Source organism: Camelus bactrianus, chromosome 19, assembly GCF_048773025.1.
Source record: "Camelus bactrianus isolate YW-2024 breed Bactrian camel chromosome 19, ASM4877302v1, whole genome shotgun sequence".
Lineage (NCBI taxonomy): Eukaryota > Metazoa > Chordata > Mammalia > Artiodactyla > Camelidae > Camelus > Camelus bactrianus.
This window is the reverse complement of record NC_133557.1, coordinates 12,849,368-12,864,661: the sequence shown is the minus strand read 5'-3', so window position 1 is coordinate 12,864,661 and position 15,294 is coordinate 12,849,368. Positions and strand designations below refer to the sequence as shown.

Here is a 15,294-nt window from a genome sequence, read left to right as displayed (position 1 = left end):
ATGTTGCCTCTGGGTTCTCCAGATTGTCTGGATCTTCAACACCCAGGACAAGTGACAGTGCCCAAGCTCCATTAGCAAAGAACTCTCTAACTTGTTATTTACCATTTTCCGCTGTTTGGCTTGTATGTCTGTGTATTGAGATGGCCAACATTGATGGGGAACAAGCATCCTGTAGTTTTCCACTATCCCTAGTCTGCCTAAATTTAATAGAAAATCATTGGGGAAAAAAAAAAGTGAAGTTGTGCCTGCAGGTTTTTTGCACTTGTAAATGCAATCCTGAGGTCCAAGTGTGTCTAGAAACCTAGGTGTGTCAGCATCTTTATGCTGACAGTAATCAGACCTCATGGCTGCAGGTAGAATGCAGAAATCTCAGAGGAATGATAGCCACTGACATGTCGTGAACAAATTACTGGGATGGGGTCTCAGGCTCTTAGGCCCTGGTGTGCTATACTGCTACTCCACTGGAGACGCCTGCCGGGCTCAAGCTAAATACACATCTTGCTCGTATTACATCTTGTCCAAGTAAGATTTTCCATTACCACAGCATAGGAGACATTGAGGGCACCGTGATTGCTAAAACCCTACAAGACTGTCTATGCTTAATGCTGCCAGGGTCAGAAAGTCATCAGCTTATGTTTGCACATAACTATTGCATTCTTTTCTCGGCTAGTATTCAGTGAGGTCTGATTATGTGCAAGTCACGGCCTCAGCTTCTCCTCCACATTCACTTCATAATCAAATCCTGTTGATCCTGGTGTGGACATTTCTCTTAAAAAGACTTTTTCTTCTTTATTCCTTTTGCCACCTACATTAATTCAGTTTCTTACCAACTCTCACCTGAGCCATTGCAGCAGCCTCCTCTGGTATTCCTGCCTCTGGTCCTGCCTCCAGCTTTATGGTTTGTACTTGTCAGGTTACTTTTCAAAAATAGATCTATCCATGCTACTCCCGTGTGTTTAGAACTCTTCTTTGTCTTTCCTTCATGTGGCATTCAGGGCCATTTACAGTCAAACACAAACTGCCTTTCTAGCTCTTCCTTCTTCTTCTTCCTATTGTGAGAATCTCTTTGTTACAGATTTTCCTCTGAGGATGCTGGAGTTGTTCACCCCTCTGTGGCTTTGCACATACTGTTCTTTCTGTCTAAAAAGTACTAATCCCTGTTCACCCGCTAATACCCAGTATAACAGATGTTCCCTCATCTCTGAAACCTTTGAGCCTCTAGGCTCACCATTGCCGTTTTTTACATACAGTGTACTGTTGTCATCATTTGTGTGTGATGGGTTTTCACATGAGATTACAAGCTTCTTGAGGACAGATACTATGTTTTATTCATCTTTTACACCCAGCACGTACCACAATACTTAGAATATAGAAGGCACTCAGTATTTACTTAATTGAATGCGTGCAAGGCAATGTAGAATCCTGCAATCAGTCAGCTTATGGTCTAGCAAGGAACATAAATTACTTCATGACACTACTGCTTAGAATGGGATAAGTCCCAGGAGAGGCTGAATATATTATATACATACACATGGTTAAGTCACAGACTGACATACTTGTGTAGGAAGTAATTTGTAGTTGGAATTATCTTTTATTATGGTGAAATATACATAACATGATATGAATCATTTTAGCCCTTCGTAAGTATACAATTCAGTGGCATTAAATGCATTCACAATGTTGTGTAACCATCTCCGCTGTCTTTTTCCCGATTTTTTCATCATTCCCAATAAAAACTACATACTCATTAAATAACTCCTCCATTTCCTCTCTTCCCAGACCCTAGTAGCCTTTATTCTACTTTCTCTGTCTATGAATTTGCCTATCTTAGGTACCTCACATAAGGGGAATGGTACTATATTTGTCCTTCTGTGTCTGACATTTCACTGGGCACAATGTTTTCAAGGTCCATCCATGGTGTAGCGTATATCAAAATTTCATTCTTTTTCCTACTGACACTGTGATCTTGGACTTTTAGACTCCAGAGTTATAAGAAAATTAATTTCCGTTGTTTAAAACAAAAAAAATTATTTTATTCCTTTTTATCACTGAATAGTATTCTGTTGTATGTATATACCAAATTTTGTTTATCCATTAGGTTGTTTTCATCTTTTGGCTAGTATAAATAATGCTGATATGAACACTGGTATGCAAATATTTGTCCTAGTCTCAGCTTTCAATTCTTTTGGATATATACTTAGGAGTGGAATTAATGGATCATAGGGTAGTTCTATGTTTAACCTTTTGAGAAATCAGCAAGCTATTTTCCATGGCGGCCGTGCCATTTTATGTTCCCACCAGCAATGTATGAAGGTTCTAATTTTTCTACATCCTTGCCAACATTTGTTATTTTCCTTAAAAAAAAAATTATAGCCATCCTAGGTGGTGTGAATGGAATTATCCTTTGCTTATACTTTAGATAATTGTCTTGCTAATTGGTTCTACCTTGATTATTGGCCATTAGTGACCACTAATAAATTAAACTGTTTTTACTTTCCAAATCTTGTATTAACAACAGAAAACCAAAAGCTGGTCAAAACTTTCATACATTGGCACTTGTTATCAGGGCATAAGTCCTTTCTTAAACTTGGAAATACAAGCAGAAAAGCACTTCTTAGAAAGTTTCCTAATTATTCTTCCATCGCACTTGTCATAGAGCAGGCAGGGATCAAAGGTCTATTAATGTTTAACCTGTTCACATCAGAGAGTTAGTTGGCTGTTACCTTGTTAGAATGACCAGTGAGAGAGAGAAACTCAGCTGCCCACTTCATGTTTTCTTACCCTGGCAATCATGAAATTATTTCTCTAGAAGCTCTCCTTTTTACTTCTAACTGCTTATGTATGTCTTTTAACTCCAAATCTAGAACTCTAGCAGATGGTAATAATGGGACTAGAGGTGGTCTTGAAACTTGTTTCAATGGAAGAGGTTGCTTTGAGTGAGGTATGGAGTTTCAGAGGCCATGTCAAGACAGACTAAAAGGACAGGAGTTGGACCTCCTCAGGCCACAGTAGAGTGTTTGAAAACTGAAAACAGCAGCAGCATGTACACAAAGTTGCTCAATGTTTCCCCAATTCTTGTACTCAGGAAGCTTTCCTAAAATTTGTGAAAGTGTATGGGCATCAATAATACAAGCAGTAATTAAGACAGAAAGTATTGTATCAATTCACTCTACAGACATGCTGAGCAGTGTGCTGTCTTTGCCCTCAAGGAGCTCACAGTCTAATGCAGTGAGGGGGTTGGGTAGGGGGCTGCCTGTAAACAGATTATTAAAATAATACAGGAAGTCTTTCTGGTGGAAATATTAAAAACCATGTGAAGGAAAAAGCAACAAGCTTTGGGGAGCTTGAAAGACTTTATAGAAAATGAAGTGATTCCTTTTCTATAAAATGAAGATAATAACTTCATAAAATGAAGTTATGGTTGTGAGGCACAAGTAAGATCATATACATGTTCACTATCAAATCAAATATGTTGTATGCTCATTGTTACTTTTGCCACTATCATAATTATCAGTAGTACAGACTTTCATTGGAGACCCCCCTCCCGATTTATTTCCTTTAGGACTTTGTGCCATCAGTGCTATTGTTAAAACAGCCACTCTTCAAAGCCAGTGTTGACACCTCTAACTGGAGTATTCATTAGACATGTCATGTAGGATAGAGTCACAAACTTTAAAAATCATCTCCCTCTTATCTGTATGTCTTGACATAAAAGAAAGTTAAATTGGTGTGTTAGTTTGATCTTCCTAGGACCTTAATATACCTCATCAGCTTCTTTTCAAGGTGATTATGGGCTTACAGATGTGCTTGAATGCCTTGTCAAGAGGGTAAATGATTGTAATTTCCAAGGACAGCCATCTCTTGCTTTACTGCTTTCCAAACCTGAGGAAAAGGTTCCTGCACTTTGTAACCATTCAGAAGTTAAGGTTAAGAAATTAGCAACTATGTACCTTGTTTTTCAGGACATTATCAGGCTATGCAGACCTTGAATAGTCAGATCCCAAGCAGCAAAACTGAAACTTTCAGAACAAATAAATACATACAAAATAAGGAAAAAGATTTGTAAAGGCATTTCAATGTAACAAGCCTCCTTGGTGCATTAAAAGTTTGAAATGATTTATTAAAATGAAATGTAAGGATTATCTCATGCCTTGTTTAGGTTGGCTTTTCATCCCAACTGGAACGTGCTTTACTCAGGTGTTCACATCATTTTCTAAAAAAGGAAAAGAAATTGTCCATCCTTTCATATTTTATTATTTTTCCTTTTCTTTCTTCTTGGTATTAACACAGTTTTCTCTGGACCTGCCTAATGTGCGCACGCACGCACACACACACACATGGTTTCATTTGCTGTGTTTTGTAAACATTGCTAAAAGATTCTCAGTAGATCTTTTCATCATAATGCAAATGTGTTACGTGCACACGTGTATTTGGTCTCTCTGTGTGCCCTTCTCTCTGTCTACTTTCACCCATTTCTATGTATTTCACATAATGTTGCACAGTGAGCTCATTTCTAGCATTAAATTTAAATAGACTGGCTGATGTTCAGTGCACACTAGCCTGTTGCCGTGCAATGACTGTAACCCACAGTGCTGATATTGCAAAGTGTTGCTGATGTCATTACTGACCATTAGAAAGACGACTGAAACGTGACCTGCCATCTTTTGTGCTGCATTGTAGCCTTATGATGAATTTGATATATTACTTATGCTTCAGTCAGCAACTCCAGGCACCCTTTATCATTCATTCATTCCAGCAAACTCTTATTAGCCTGCTGTTACAGCTTTGCTTCAGTAGCCTTAAAGTTTATTCTTACCTTCATGCCCATTAGTTCTTGTGTTGCCCATACCAGCCTTCTTCCCTTCTCCCCTCTTACACCATAATCACACCTTTGCCCCCTCCAGTTTGCTCAGGAGTGGGGCTTAGGTTACACTAGGGATGTCTGATGTACTAGTAATTGACCACTGATGATCCGTCTGGTGGCCCATCTCTAGCTACAATTGGTATTGGGAATCTCTGAGTTGTGTTTACCCAAGACCATATTAACACTTAGCCCTTCCTCTACAGGTAACTTGAGGTGTAGGGTACATGAAAGGGCAGCCACATTATTTATGGTGTTTGTTCCAACATAGATAAGCATTAGAGTCAAAGGTGTTCTGTGTTCTAATCTTGACCACTGTTTCCTAGCTGTGTGACCTTAACCTTCCCAGACATCAAGTTTCCTCTTTAATGTGGGGAGAGATAGTGCTTATCTCATAGATTCACTGGGAAGGATTAAGTGAGCTTATATAGGTAAAGCTCTTCACACCGTTCTTGGCACATGGTAAACAGTGAGTTATGGGTCTTATTTTTGAATCACTTTTGTAGCACCTGTAGACTGGTGGGGAGAGGAGGCTTCTCAGAAGGTGTAATTTGTAAGCGAAGTCTTAGAGGATAAGGAGCCAGCATCCCAGTGGATAAAAGAGAGAGAAGAATCCCCCACAGCAGTATGCTTAAGAGCTACAGGAGAGCTTGACATGCTTATGGAAATTGCACATAGTTTTCTCTGGCTGAGGGTGAGATAAAAGTGGGGAGGTGGTGGGGAGGTGAGGCAGGAAAGATGACCAAGAACAGATCACGAAGAACCTTGTGGAGCTCATAGAGGAGTTTAAACTTGATCCTCCATCCCCATAACCTGGCTCCTCTGTTAAGCAGTCACATAAACGTCTTTTAAGAGCAGCAACAGGAAAAAGAGGGCAGTGAATTGGCCTCAGATTAACTGGCATCTCTTTAAAGCAAATATTCCTCCTTGAGAATACTACATTAATTAAACATGTGCCTTGCAAGATTCTTTATTGCTTTACTTGTGTTCCCTGTCGGTTGTCTCATTCATTAATCTGCTGATTAGTAACCCTGAACTCTTGCATCCCCCTGGCCCCGGCCTGCACCATTTCTGCATTCCCTTTTTAATATACTGTGCTGTTCCCCTGGGACGTAAACTCCAGGACCCGTCCCTGGCCTGTTCATGTTTGTTTTCTTTGCCCCTTGTGCCTGCCTTGCTATAACATTTGTAGTATGTGTTAAGTAATCCTTAAGGTAACATTTTTATTATGTCATAAAAAGTGCATGGCAAATATATTATAACTCATGGACTTTGTTTAAAAATGAACGGATAATTTATTGAGTGTGTTACATGAGCCTTGCTCCCCTCCCCATCTCAGCTGAGACTTGCTGCTCATTTAGCCTAGCCTCCTGTTGAGTGCTCCCGCCCTGTGACATGCTAGGAAAGCAGACCCATGGTTGGCTAGAAATGACATCATAGTTTATGTACTCAATAAAAATTTAATTAAGTCATTACAGGAATTGCAGTCATCATTTAACCCTCTGATTTCTTCTGTTTAGTTTATTATTAAACATTCAGTAATACCAGTCACCAAATCCTGATGGCTTATAAAATTCTGCATGAATTTTAATAGCTTAAATAAATGGGAAAATATGAGTAACTGATATAAGAGGAACTTTTTCCTTGTGGTGGTGCTATATGTATGGGTTTTTATAAAAAGCAAAGCATTATGCAAAGGATAGCAGTTTAATAAGAGAACAACCTAACTGGGGAGAGTTTCTCATCTGGTTTGTCCGTCTGTATATTCATGGGCAGGGTGTTCCATATGGAATTATCTGGCAATGGGGACACAGAACCTGCACACCAGCAAACAAGAGCTTAAGTGAGGGGACAAAATCCCAACAGAGGTTCACCAGAGGGAATATCCAACTCCCCTTGGCTGCTGGTCTGGCTAGAAGGGCCCTTCGGGGCAAGTCCGTAGTTCAGGAAGCTGCTCTCACTTACCCTCACCTGTTGCCTGCAGATCATATGTCTGCACTGATGGAGCTTCCACCCTTTTCCAGGAAGGGCCCTTTTCATGATCTAATCCAGCCTGGGTGATGATATCTGAAAACCATTCCTAGCTGTGGCACCTTGCCATTTCTCAGCTAGAGGTGAGGCGGGGAGGCAGCTTACAGGTCACTGGAGTTAGAATGTAGGACCAGGAGGTAGAGGCTCCTGGCTCATAAGGAATTCTACTCCTGTTCTCCATTCTTCCTGGGCACGAGCCAGCTGGAATGCAGGTGCGTCCTGAGAGGAGAATGTGTCTGTATGTAAATGAATCTTGTTGGAGAGCAAGAACTGAGATTTGCAGATTGGTATTTTGGTGATCTCTGGAAATGCCCTGCACATGGTGAAGTAGGGAAAGCACTCATCCAGAAATCAGGTTCTAGTCCTGGCTCCGACACTGACTTGATGTGTGACCTGGAATAAGTCCCTTCCCCTTTTTGGGTCTCAGTTCACCATATCCTCAAAGGGATGAGCTCGGTGATGTCTGAGGGCCCTTCCAGCTCTAAAGCTTACTGGTTTGATGCAGCACATAAACCAGCTCTGCTGAGCAGGTTCAGTGAATGTTCACCTCTGAGAGATGATCCTGCCTTTGTGCTTGACATCTCTGACACAGGTCAGAGCCTTTCGTTGCTCTGGTTCTTCTTACACAGTTAGGAGAATGACTAATATGGGAGGGCAGAGAGCCCCCAAATGGGTGTCAATGGATCTGGGTTGTAGTCCCAGCCTCATGTCACAGAAGAAATCACCTCTAGTTCTGGCTTGTTTCATGACTCTTCCTTTACAACTCAACCTATTCTGGAAGATAGTGCAGTAAGAAGTTTGGCAGTTCTGAAATTTCAGGAACATGGAAGGTACTCAGCAGCAAAAAAAGGGAAACAAACAAAAGGATGTATTGGATAGAACACACTATGTGTGGCCCGTGTGAGGATTCGGTCACCAGCACTCCAGTCTTAAACCCTGGTCTGGCCAGGCCCTTGGGGGTGCCGAGATTAGCCAGACAGCGTTCCTTATGACCTTTGAGCAGCTCACCAGCTAGTGAGAGAGACAGGTGCAAAAGCAACTCTAAACTCCGTTGTGCCCCCAGGAGAAGTGTGGACGGAGAGCTCTGGGAACACAAAGGATGGATGGCTATTTTGGCCTGAGGTGAAGGTGTGGTGGGAAAAATCATGGGTTGCACAACCAGCTGCATCCAATCTCAACATTTTCCAGTCTTGAGCTTCACAATTCTCTATTCCTTTTTGAAAATTGTCCATGACTATAAAGTATTGGAGCTAGTTTTAGCTTTATATAAACAAACCAGAAGGGATTACTCGTAACTCCTTACATTTGCAGAGCACTTTGCAGCTTACCACGGCTTTTAGCATACATTGTGAAATGAGCAAATGAATGAATGAATGAGTAGAACACATGCTAATTCATTTGCTCTTCAAGCCAGCCCTCTTTGTAGGGCACGTTAAAGACAAGGACAGACATAGAAAGGTTACTTGACTTGCCCAAGATTACGTCCTGTGTATACAGCAGAATTACGACTTGAACTCAGGTTTTATGACTAAATCCAGATCCTTTCACTACTCCTTTCTGCTCTTCTTCAGAGACCAGTTTTGAACCACAGGATGAAATCATTCAGTATTTGATTTATGATCCAAAGTAAAATTGTCCTGGAGGCAGGAACCTGATGGAATGTCGGTTGCGTGCACTTTGGATTCAGACTGACCTGGATGCTAATCTCAGCTTTATCACTGATTTGCTGAGATCTAGGGCAAATCACTTCACCTATCTGAGTCTCAGTTCTCTGTGTCTAGAGAAACGTGACTATAGCATATCTACCTCTCTGAGTTCTGGTGACAGAGGAAATGATGACTGTAACACACCTGGCCCATAACAGATGCTCAGTAGATGGAGGAGATAATGGTGGGCAATGATCATGGTTGTACAGCACGAATCTTATTCTCCACATAAAGTTCCAAATGACTTTGGGTTGTTTCTAAAACTTGGCAGTTTAAATAGTCAACGAGTCCGTCTCATGTATTACACATTACATCAGGTTTTCTGCTGGGATCCCAGCGAGGGATGAAACATGGGCCCTTTTCCTCAAGCATATTCCTGGAGGTCAAAGTTTTATCCTATTGAAGAGAGTCTGTGAACTCTAGGTTCTGAAGGCACACCTGGCTGTTCCCTGAGAGTTCTACCAGAGCCTCAGCAGTCTCCTTGGCATTGCACTTCTAGAACAGTCAGTTAGCATTAACAGTCGTACTGTTTTGGCCCATCTTATTCTCCCCTCCTCTCCACAGCTTCAGGGGCCCTCCTTTCTCTTCATCATCTCACTCACAGCTTCTCCTCTTCCTCCTCTTCCCATCTCTGACTACTTCCTTCTTTTGCCTTTCACTACAAGGAGCTCCTTTGAGTAGCCCTTAAGACTTTTCCTAACCTCGTCCCAACCTACCTTTCCAGTGTTCCTGCCCATTCACTCTTCCTTGCACTTCTCAGGCATTTTCTTTCCTGCCGCTGCACCTTTGAACAACTTATTCCCTCTGTCTAGAATGTCCTCTTTCCTCCCCCATCTCTCTCTTTTCAGGCTCCTCCTCCGAGGTCCACTTAAACATGACGTCCTAGAGAACTCTTCCCCCACTCCCCAAGTGGAGATCATTTGTACTAAAATTCATTTATCACTCACCACTTTTATGATAGAATTTGAGGTTAACACATTGCAGTGTGATTATTTTTCACTTGTCTGTTTTTGCTAGACTGTGCTCCTGCAGTCAGGAAACCGTTTCTTTTACTTTGTGTTCATAGGATCTAGCATAAAGCCTGATGTGGTTGGGGCTCAGTTCGTAAGACTGAGTTACTGTGTTGTGTAACTTTGGATCAAAACCTAAAAGAAGCTGTCATATTGGAGAGAATCCTGACAGATCAGGGAAATGAGGATGGACTGGCAGTTTGACCTGTTAGGGGCCCTCTCCCTCTATTCTGCTAAGAGTCTGTGACAGTTAAGAACCAAAAATTATACTTTGGGGTTTTTTCCTTGCTTTAATACTTTTGTTTTTGCTATTTTGTTTCTGTAGGTTAATCCCTATATCCTGAAGAAGAACATAATGCTTATGACAAATAATTTCTATGCAGCAATCTTGGGATATGATGAGGTAAGATTGTTTACCAAGCCTTGGGCAGAACGGTGGCCTCCCTCAACAGAGGCTTTGGATGAGAGCCTCAGAGAAAAGCTGCAGGGGCCATCGTCACCACCCGCCATTAAGGCTTAGTGTTCATTCCCTCATCTTCATTGACTTGGCAACTGGAACGATTGTGCCCAGCAGTTTGCCTGGTACTTGAGAAAGAGAGCACTGTATAATGTCAAATTATTAGACTAGTCAGCATTTATTGAGTGCCTGTGGAGGCTGGATGGAGGGACAAAGGCAAATCAGTCACTCTGTCAGCCCCGATGCCTCTGGAGAGAGGGTAACATGCACACATCAACAGCATGGTCTGCCAGACAAATCACATACTTTTTTTGGCCTTAAATATGAAAACAGTCCATACTTATTTTAAAAACTCATCGAACTGAAAATAAATGGTTGAAGTAGAAAAGAGAAGGCCCTGTTCCTCTCCTGCCCAGTTCTTTGCCCAAGAGGAAAACTTTGTTAATAGTTTATTGGATGTCCTTATACATGTTACCTGTGCACGCACAAGCACCTGTATATTTATTTTCTTTATGCAAATGGGAATTACACTACATACACTATTCTGCAACTTGCTTTTTTCTCTGAACAATATATCTCAGGTATCCTTTTAAATCTATCTCACTTTTTCATTGTAAAATTTACATAACATAGAATTTTAAAGTGTACATTTTAGTGGCATTAGGTACATTCATATTGTTAAGCAGCCGTCTCCACCATCCATATCCAGAAATTTTTCCGTCTTCCCAAATTGAAACTCTGTACCCATTGAACAGTATTCTCCCATTCTCCTCTCCCCTCTGGTCCCTGGTAACCCACTATTCTGCTTTCTATCTCTGTGGTTTTGACTACACCAAGTACCTCATACAAGTGGAGTCACACAGTTTTTGTTCTTTTCTGATAGGCTTATTTCACTTAGCATTTTGTCTTCAAGATTCATCCATGTTGTAGCATCTTTCTCATCCTTTTCCCCTCAACTGTTGTTATGGAAATTTCAAACACATAGGAAAACTAGAAGAATGGTGTAATGAACACTTGTATGCACACCACCAGGATTCATTGTACCTCATCTCTTTAATGAATCACATGCTTTTATGCCCATTTTGTGGTTACCCTCCGATTTAATGCGAGCATCACCCCTTCCAGGAAACAGGCCCAGAACTTCCCCAGGCTCACCTCCTCCTGCCCTTCCTGGGCTCCACAATGCTTGCTACATCAGCATTAACCGTCACCCTGGCTGGGTGAGGATTTCTCCTGGGTGGTGGCAGTGTCTACTGTGTTTGTATTTCTATTGCCTAGCATGATGTTTGGCACATGGTAGGTGAAGAGTGAGGAAGGGAGGAAATGCATAAAGGATGAAAGTAAGAAAGTAGAGTTCAGGCTGAAGGAAATGTTATCAGCCTGAAGATAATAATTAAAGCCAGGACATGAGCTTACAAAAAAAATTAAGTTAAATAACTTGCTTAGGCTCAAAGGACTAGTTAAAATTGAGGTTTCTTGATTTTTTTCCCCAGTCACTAACTACCCTCAATTATAAGAGAGTGATTAAGATTGCATACTACATACATCATTAATTTAATATGAACTTTGAGGGAGTGGGGTGGGAATTGAGAAGCACTGCTTAAATGTATGCATCAGTTATTAAATTAGTTGCATTCTGATTTCCAAAAGCTTATAGTGTATAAAAGAATGAAGCTTAGAATTGAAGAAATATAATTTTCTTTCTATTAGCATTTGTTTGTGGTCTCTATTGCAGACAGCTCAGTTGATTCCTTTCATTTTTTTTTTTTTTTTGAGTAAAGGTAGATTTATTTAGAGATATACGTACTACACAGATTGTAGGCTTTTTCAGAAGGTGAGAGAAAGTCCATGAGGTGTAGGGGTTGAGTGCTCAGGTAAAAGTAGAAGTAGATAAACACTCCATAGACAGACTGCGGGCCGTCTCCAAAGACAAGGGAGCGAGAGAGGCCTTCCTTTCACTTTTTAAAAATTTAATAAAGATATTCTAAACTCTTCTGTCCCCTAATCCCAGTCCATTTTGGCAGAGCTATCTTACAAACATGTCTGATTACAAGAGTCACCTGGGGTGCTCTTTAAACCTAATTCCTGAGCATTGCACTGAAGATTCCAGTTCAACAGGAGTAGGGCCTGGTGTTTCAGCAAGCATCCCAGGTGAATCTTCAGAGTGGGAAAGTTTGGGAAATTATCCAGGACACTTTAGAGATACCATTATTTGGGCTCTATCCCCCCAAATTCTTATTTAACTGGTGTAGGTGGGCATTTGTAGTTGTAGTAGTCCCCAAGTAATTTTAATGTGCAATTCTAGAACAGTTTTTCTTAGATTTTAATGTGTGTGCAGATCATCTGGAGACCGAGGTAAAATTCAGATTCTGCCCCAGTAGGTCTGCGATTCTGCATTACCAACAGCTGCGGGTGATGTGGTGCAGCCATTCTGCAGACCACACCGGGAGTCACAGGGTTCTAGAACTGTGCTTTCCAGTACTCGCCACATGTGGCTATTTTGATTTAAATTCATTAAATAAAATTGAAAATTCAGTTCTTCAGTCACTCTGGTTACATACAAATCAGATGCTCAGTGACTACGAGAGGCTAGAGGCATGTGTATGGGACAGTGCAGCTACGGGACACTGCCATCATCACAGGAAAGTTCTCACAGCAGCCTCTTCCTGGAATCTTGCTTGGATTGTGCCCAACCCTGAACACTTTTGGAACCTTCCTGGTTTTCTACCACAGTAGATCCTGATTCCTCCATGGAACGTCCAGGCCTTCTATGAACTGTCCCCATTTGTGACATGTCTTATCCATCTTTATCTCCCATTGCCCTGCAGTGTGTAGCCTTCTTTCTGAGTAAGGTCATTTGCCTCGCTGCCCCCCAGATATGCTGTGACTGATGGAGGCTGTCCTGGACAACCAGGTGTGGGGGGCAGTAGGTAGCTGAGTCTGTAAGCCCTGGACCTGAGGGCCCAATTCTGGGTCTGGCACTTCGTAGGCCTCTCTGCAAATATTTAGTGAACCAACATTATTCTCTCTTGCTTAGAGTGTCCTGTTGCTCTCCAAATATTCTCCATTTTCAAGGCACCTTTCTCCACAAAGCTTTCCCTGACCCCTGTAGGTCTGTGTTTTTCTCTGAATTTCAACATCTATCCACCCACTTAACAGGTATTTAAGTGTCTACCATGTGCGATATACTTTGGATGTATTGGTGAATAAAACAAACATGGTCTGATTCTTTCACAGCAGAGCTTATCTTTTTAAAAATTAAAAAAAAATTAATTTTTCCCTTAATGGAGGCACTGGGGATTGAACCCAGGACCTTGTGCATGCCAAGCATGCACTCTGCCACTGAGCTAGACCCCCCAACCCCAGGAGTTTATCTTTTAATGGGGAAATGGGCAGTAAATAAGTAAACAAGAAAATAAATATCTAATTACAAATAGGATGCAGTGATAGAGAATGGGAGGGGGGTTATTCTGAGTGTGGACTGGGAAGGTCTCTGAGGAGCTGTCATAGACACTAAGACTGAAGAACAAGGGGCCAGCCATGTACTGACTATTCCTCAGAGTCTCGCTGTATAGATTAACGTTTGTTCATTCTCCAGGATTTAATTCTGTGCTGCTGTTTGGTGCACTAGCTTTGTCCCTTCAACTGGATTGCAAGCTGCCTGTGAGCTGTGACCATATTGCTATGATTTTGTGTTCCTAGCATCATGCTAATAAGCACGCAGTGGAATCAAATCAGTCTTCACTGAGTGAGACTCTTACCACTTTAAACCCTTACCTTAACTGTAACCAGGGTCCTCTGGGGCCAGGACAGTCCCATTGACTCCTCTCAGTTCCTCTAGACCTATGTGTCTTAATTTCCTGAAGGATGCTTTTTTTTTTGTATCATGTGGGAAAACAAGTAGGCATCCTAGTAGATTGTGGGAAGATTGCTATGCAGACTAATTTTTGGCTCCTGGGCACCCTTTTTTCTTTCCTGCTTCCTCTCTCAGACCAATCTCCCATTCATTTTCACTGCCTTACTAGCAGTATGGTGGAGAGAAGGCTGAAGTTGGGTTCATTGATTTATTCAACCATTTTTTTATTGCACTACCCCTCTGTGCCAGGTATGCATCTAACTGGAGCTAGTCAGGCACCATCCCTTGACCTCACCAGCTCATTCTGGCTCCAGATTGACCACCAATTAGCTAGATAAGTTCCAAGCCTCGGTGTACTTAGCTTTCAAATGAGGGTAATAATATCTGTTCTTCCTGGCATACGTGCTCACAGGAGACAGGTGTGTGAAGGAACTCTGACAGCCTGGAACAGTCTGATTGCTACCATTGTTAATCTGAGTCCTGAGTCATCCTTTTCCTTCTGACTGATTATGGATTCGCCCCTTCCCAGCCGTCTCTTTCCCCCATCACCGTGGCTGCCAGTTTGCAGCAGGCCATGGCTCCCAGGGCTTCTGCTGTCCTGTCCTCTGGGCTCATTTTCTAAGTCCTCATAACACTCGCTTCCACTCCTGTTCCTTCTCATGTAGCACATGTGAGTCGCTGCCAGCACCACTGCAGCATGTGCCCGGGGCACTTCAGACACAGGCAGGCTGTTGTGTTAGCAAATAGCTTGGAGAACGGTGATGTGCCTGAGCTTGTCCTTGGCTCCTGTCCCCATCTGCCGGAAGAAGCTGGTTTTCCTGACTCAGCCATTGTGCCAGGACAGTCTCTTAAGCTGTGGAATGGCAGGGGTGTTTAGCTGGGGCCATTTGGGACAGGTGGAATGTTTTTCCAATGAACTGTCACTGCCTCGTACTGGACATGGCCCTTCCTGGCAGCAGGCCTAAAGCGAGACCTCACGTACTGCAGTGCCCTGGAGGCCAGCCCACAACGTGACACCGAATCAGTGATCGTGGATCTCTTTGTAATGGTTTACCACGCACAGAGTCTTCCATGGCCATCATCTCTGCATTCTCACAACAGCTCTGTGGGATAGGTATTATTAAGTTTGTTTAGGTTATGAGAAACTGAGGCTCAGGAAGGGCTGGTGGCTTTCCAGAGGCCACACAGCTATCAAGTGTCAGAGCTGCCATTTGAACTCAGGTGGTCTGATCCCCAGATCCCACTGTTGTTTCAACTATATTCACAGCTTCATGCCAAAGCCAGCTCCTAATCTTTGTACCTGACATATTACACTTAATAAAACACCTTTATGTTATCTTTTATAATGAAAAGATGTTGTAAGTTGGGCAGGC

At 42.1% G+C, this 15,294-nt stretch overlaps 1 protein-coding gene across 1 annotated transcript in view; it reads left to right on the top strand.

Annotated features, from left to right (window-relative positions):
• Positions 1-15,294, top strand: part of UQCC1 (ubiquinol-cytochrome c reductase complex assembly factor 1) — an 86,403-nt gene that overhangs the window by 65,609 nt on the left and 5,500 nt on the right. Inside the window, exon 8 of the mRNA XM_010960812.3 lies at positions 9,934-10,011. Within this exon, the coding sequence (XP_010959114.2) occupies positions 9,934-10,011 (78 nt within the window). The remainder of the gene's footprint in view (positions 1-9,933; positions 10,012-15,294) is intronic.